General features: G+C 37.9%; 1 protein-coding gene across 1 annotated transcript; it reads right to left on the reverse strand.

Annotated features, from left to right (window-relative positions):
* Positions 1 to 387: 387 nt before the first annotated feature.
* LOC149029683 (very-long-chain aldehyde decarbonylase GL1-4-like) lies at positions 388 to 4,266 on the reverse strand. The gene is made up of 10 exons (XM_089151280.1): positions 4,200 to 4,266; positions 3,862 to 4,085; positions 3,533 to 3,768; positions 3,182 to 3,401; positions 1,953 to 2,328; positions 1,759 to 1,866; positions 1,341 to 1,541; positions 939 to 1,037; positions 632 to 811; positions 388 to 549 (listed from the first exon to the last, which is right to left on the reverse strand). The coding sequence occupies exons 1-10, from the start codon at positions 4,257 to 4,259 to the stop codon at positions 388 to 390; spliced, it is 1,866 nt and encodes a 621-aa protein (XP_089007406.1). The 5' UTR covers positions 4,260 to 4,266.
* Between the last annotated feature and the right edge of the window lie 1,581 nt (positions 4,267 to 5,847).

Here is a 5,847-nt window from a genome sequence, read left to right on the forward strand (position 1 = left end):
TTCCTCTCTCTTGCTGCTGCTTCTAGTTTGAGGTGCTCTTATGACCATTCTCTTTGTTGTTTGAAGGCTTTTAAGTTCCAACCACCTTTTGTTTCCATCAAACACAGTAGATGATGTCCATGCCAAAAGGATTTAAGAAAATCTTGTACATGAACAATTTATTAGATGCTTTAGGAGAAACTACAGTCATTCATAGCCACTGTACATTTAAGTACTGTAAGAAAAGAGGTTTCAACAACAATTTGGCAGATGACATAGCAGTAGTAAATTTTTTTGGTGCTCTATAGTACTTTCTGTACGTACTAAAAAAACTCTACTGGGGCTAGACTGCTTTTATTTTGAAGATCACTCTGTTTATTGGCTTACATATGTTCTATACTAAATAGATCAGGGGGTGACAACAGGAAGGAATCCATGGCGAAGGCTAGCATACCAGACTTTCTTCACATCAAGCATAACGTCCCCACACTCGTGATTGTTCCATCCTTCTAAGGCATGTACAATTGCAGCTACACGCCATGCACTCATCACTCGCCTTGGCAACCAATTCTGTAAAATTAGAAGCAATTATCTTTCACTACAAATGAGAAATCAAAGCCAATGGAGGAGCAGGAAAGGGAAATTTAGTTACCTCACAAGAATATACGTTTTGGAAAGCTTTAGGTATGACCATGGCTGGAGTACTATAGTAAACGCATTCCTTGCGGACCATTGCTGGCGGAAACTGCGAGCATGGAATGAAATGGGTCCCTTCTGGTGCTTTTCTTTGTGCCTCGTCTCGTAGTACTCCCCCATCTCCCACCAGCCACACCTACATCATGGTTAACTTTTTATTTCATCCAGTTCTCACTATTTATTAATGGTTAGTTTCTTCTCACTCCAAATACAGATATCATACTCCATGAATTATTATTTTCTTGTAGTTTCGTGCCTTTCACCTTCTGTGTATGACTGGTAGAGAAGACCAAGTTACTCCACAACTCTGTAGGGATTCTTAACCTCAGCTTATCAAAGTCATTCTTGCATGCCACAGCTACCTACAGTGGAAATCGAGTATTGTAAATAAATTGGAAACAAACAAGGCCAGACCTACAGACTCATGCCACTCAATTGCAAAGTTGATTTCTCGGATAAAATTTTCATCCAATAAAGAAAGATGAAGAGTGCATGAGGACCAGACACTGCAGGATCCACGGAAGGTCATAATTACTACCCAGTTCTGCAAAGTGGCTATCAAGTTTCATACTCAAACCTGTAAGCACCTGGTAAAAATAAAAAACAAAACCCACTCTCCGAAGATGAAAGCAAAAAACAGTCAGAAAACAATGTTTTATTTTTACCTGAATGCCTCTTTGGCATAAATCCTTGGAAACAGCACAAGCAACTTTAGAGAGATTCCCTATTAGCAACGCTTGTTTTGCTCCTTGGGGGATGCTGTTAAGTATAACTGCAACAGCTAAGCTGCTTCCATCTACAATTCGAATTTTAAGTTTTGGATACTTCTGGAGATAAAGCTCACCATTGCCGTTAAATGCCTGTCCCTGTTAATCATTGCTGGGTTTGTTATGTTACAGTCAAGTATAAGCATATATAATCCCAAATTCCTGCTAAAGAAGATAAATCTACTAGACCTTGTTTAGAGGTAATATCTATAGAAAACCTAGATTCAAATTTTGGCATTTTAGAAGCCAATAGTCTCAAGCCTACACCAGAATAGAACGGTAATGGCTACGACGATAAATGGAAGTAACCACTTGCCTGATTTAGAAGACCTAAACTAATCACCTTAACACCTTCACCATCGGCCTTAGAAATAGCTTTCTCAATCAAGGCATTGATGGCACCTTCATGCCTTGACGAAGAATACTGCAACAAACAAATCATGCTATCATTCTGCAATGCTAGTAAAAGCCAAAATAATGACAATCTGACTAGAGGATTTGAGGTCTTACATAAAAACTGGGTCTTGGAATAACCCATACTTGCATCTTGAGTTTATCAAACACATTCCTCTCCACAGTAAAGGTGGAACCAAAGATCCAAGTGAACAACATGATTCCATATGACATTGGCCTCAACATCCACAGATACCATTTGGGGGAGTATGGTTTTGATGCGAGGGAGGCAATGGCTGTTGGTAGATGGTAAAAGGACTCTAATGTTGTTGTGTGTGTCAGGTGAATCACATCTGGAATTTCTTTCCTTCCCTTGAGTGACGCCTGGTACAGTTCGTCCGTGGCATCGTCCATGGTTCCATATATGTAATCATAGAGAGGCATAAAGAGAGAATAGTTTGTCCGGAATTTCGTATGATGAAGAGAATGGAACCTGTACGGTTTCATTTTGTGGTTATGTCACTGTTGAATACAAAAATATGTTTTGTACCATAATTATCTGTAAATGATTTCATTTTAAAACACAACCATTCCACCCCTCCCACCCCGCCCTCTTTTAAAAAAATGAGGAAATTCTTATGCAAGAACCTGTTTGGTTTAGGAGCTTCTATCTCTTGATCAACTTGCAATATCATAAAAAGAAGTTTAAATTCATATTTCATTTTTTTCCCCTTCTTTTTCGAAACAGAGGTTCATTCGGACCAATTTACTTGAATCTTGAGGGATTTGAATTCTTAATTCATACCATAAGATGTTGATCTTTTGCCAACTGAGCAACCCTTCAAGATAATTCATACTATTGACAAGACCCACAGCCCCCTTTTCTATCTTTCGTTTTTAAGTCATCCAAACCCTAAGGGAAGGTAGTATCTAATCTCAAGCCTTGGCTTACCATCAGCCAATTAAAGCCCTTGAATCACATGGTGATCAAATAATTATGGGAACATATGGGAATTAGAGGCCGGATCCATCTCTATCCGAAGGTAAAGGATTGTGCTCTCTTCGAACCCCTCCACCACATATTTAGGAAGGAGCCCATCCATGAGCATTAATAAAGTAGACCTCCCTTCTAAACATGCAATGATAAGGGTATTATAAAGAGAGCAGGATCCTCATATATTCTCCAATTTTTTGTCTTTTTTAAATCCTTTTTGGTATGATAGACTTTTTCCCACAACCTTAGTAGTATCATATAACATGCTTATTCCAATAATATGTATGATAATGAGACATTTTGACACCAATGTTATATCACTTTCAACTGTAAAGTGGTCAATAGTACTTACGATGGAGTATACATGAAGTACTTAAGGATAATGAATTTGTCGAAGACCCACTTTGGAACAATCTCGAAGTTGCAGTGACCCATATAATTCATGAAATCAAGATAAGTTAGATATCCCACGATTCCAACTACAGACGCAGTTCCAGTGCTTAACACGGCTAGCATTGGAATAAGGAACAGCAGATAATAAACGATGAGTTCTGCAAATGGATGAGTCACAGCTGCCATGCACCAAAAAGAAAAAACAACAGAAAATTGTTAGGTTCTTCCAAAGAAGATCAGCTCTCTCTCTCTCTCTCTCTCTCATATTCTTTGATTTAGGAAAAACTATAGAAGAAGAAATTGTGGTTACAGGTAATGGGTTCTGTAACAATGGACGAGTGATGGTGAGAGTGGTATCGAGAATAAAGGTAATGGTGATGTAATGCCCTGTGAAACCAATAGTAGAGGAACTCTACTGGACCCGTGTGCAGAAGAATAGTGAGAAGTAGGCCATCCCAGCTCCAAAATGGAATCTTTGATATATACTGGGGACGATTCGCAAGTGCAATATAGCCTATAATGCCATTTAGAATAACCTGGTCATCCCTGCAGGTTATTAATTTCTTATCAACCAATGCTTAGAAAATGCTCCTAGCTAGAGTAAAAGAAAACTTAAAAAGGAAGAAGAAGAAGAAGAACCAGTTTCTTTCTCTATCGACTTGCTCAAATTCTAGGCCTTTATCTACTATCCTGTGCTTGGTTTTTGCAGATTGGTAACGAGCAAAGCTTATCCATATCTGGCTGTGAATCAATCTCCAAAGCAGAAGCGGGAAGACACACAACGTTAATACGACCCTCTCCGTATCATCCTCGGTCACAAGTGAATGGATACCATGTACCATAAAAGGTGACAAAACCATGTACTTCGACAGTTGACACACAAAAGAAACCTCATTAGATCAACAGAATTGCTAAAGAAGAAATACTCATTTAAAATATAACACAGAAAGGAGAAGGGTTGGGTGGAATTGTATTACCTTGAAGTTTCCAAGCTTTTGCCATGGCCAGTTCGTCAAGGGACCAGGGTTTGAAGCCATTTTTTTCTCCTTTGCTATCTTCCTAAGACATGTGCTACACTATTCTATTACCTATTTATAAGGGATAGAGCTTCGGTGCTGTGCATTAATTGCGCGTACAGTGAGAATAGATCATGTGTTTATTTTTAACTTTTTGAACCATACCTCCCTGTAACCAAAAGAAAAAATATAAAATGAGTGGTCGAGATTTTTTACCTCGATCATTTGGTTCGATCATGACCATACACAGCTCAGTGCTACCCATTAAATGTGCAGCACTTATAAAGTTGAACACATTTATAAAATACATATCACAGAACCTTAAGCCATAATTAAGAACTTTTAGTTCAACTAACTAGTAGCTATATATTAACTCTTCATTAACTCTTCATCTTTTTAACTGATGGTACCCCAATAATACACCTAACTTTCAAAAAAAAGATTTAATTGATGTCACTGTAACTTTTTTTAATTTTTCCTTTTCTGGGTAAAATACTTTGTAACTTTTTATGTACGCAGATATCTATATGGTCGGTTCACCAATAAATAAATGCCATGTGGGAAGAAATTTGCTTTTCTCCATTGCCTTTATATTCTAGAATCAATACATATAAAATTAGCTTTTCAATAAATGAACATTGAGTGTTTTGGGGCTTAGGTCTACAGTCAAATAAGACATGGTTTGAGAGCCATGAGAAAGCATCAAGTCTTCTTGCCAAAGTCATTTGCTTGAATATTTCACGTGATCAATTAATTAGATCAGTTCAATGTTTCTGTCTTAGATTCGTGCCAAACTAAATAGGTGCTTCTCACATTAACTGTAGCACCACATGGACATGAGGTCCACCTGGATCTGAAGCCTAATGAATTTAAGACATCTGTTATTGTTAGGGAAATGACTCTTTTATCCCTCATAAATTTTCATGATCACAAAAATAAGTAGATGCACCAACATGTGACTCATGTGAAAGATTAAGAAAGACATCAACATGATGCAAGAGACGTGTACAAACAAATCTATCCAGCGAGCATACAATACACTAAACCTGGCCGAGTGAAGTTCAAGACTCTCAAGAAGACATCGACACAATAGAAGACACTCACCAGACTATCACGTACGTGGATACACTTCAACAGCTCAAGAATGAAGAAGAATCAAATGACCAAGACCATGCACATAGACTAGGACATTTGGCAAAATGTAATTGCATACATTTGCATCAACATGACACATAAGACGTGTACAAGCAATATATCTAGTGAGCATACAATGCACTGAACTTGGCCGAGTGAAGTTCAAGACTCAAAATAAGACATCGACATACTCACCAGACTATCACGCACATGGATACACTTTAGTTGCTCAAGAATGAAGAAGAATCAAATGACCATGACCATACACAGACTAGGACATGTGGCATCATGTAATTGCATACATTTGCATATTCATATTTTCGTAAACTAAAAGGCACGTGCATGAAGTAATATTCAGTCAAATTTTAGGGTAGTTGACTGATTTCCACAAATATTTTTGGTTAGTCCTAAGAAGTTTACAGCTGAATGCTAGTTGACTATCAAACAATTAAGCCTGAGCAACTGGCAAGTCACA

The sequence above is a fragment of the Hakea prostrata genome, chromosome 1, assembly GCF_041222555.1.
Source record: "Hakea prostrata isolate BN-2017 chromosome 1, UWA_Hpros_2, whole genome shotgun sequence".
NCBI classification, from domain to species: domain Eukaryota; kingdom Viridiplantae; phylum Streptophyta; class Magnoliopsida; order Proteales; family Proteaceae; genus Hakea; species Hakea prostrata.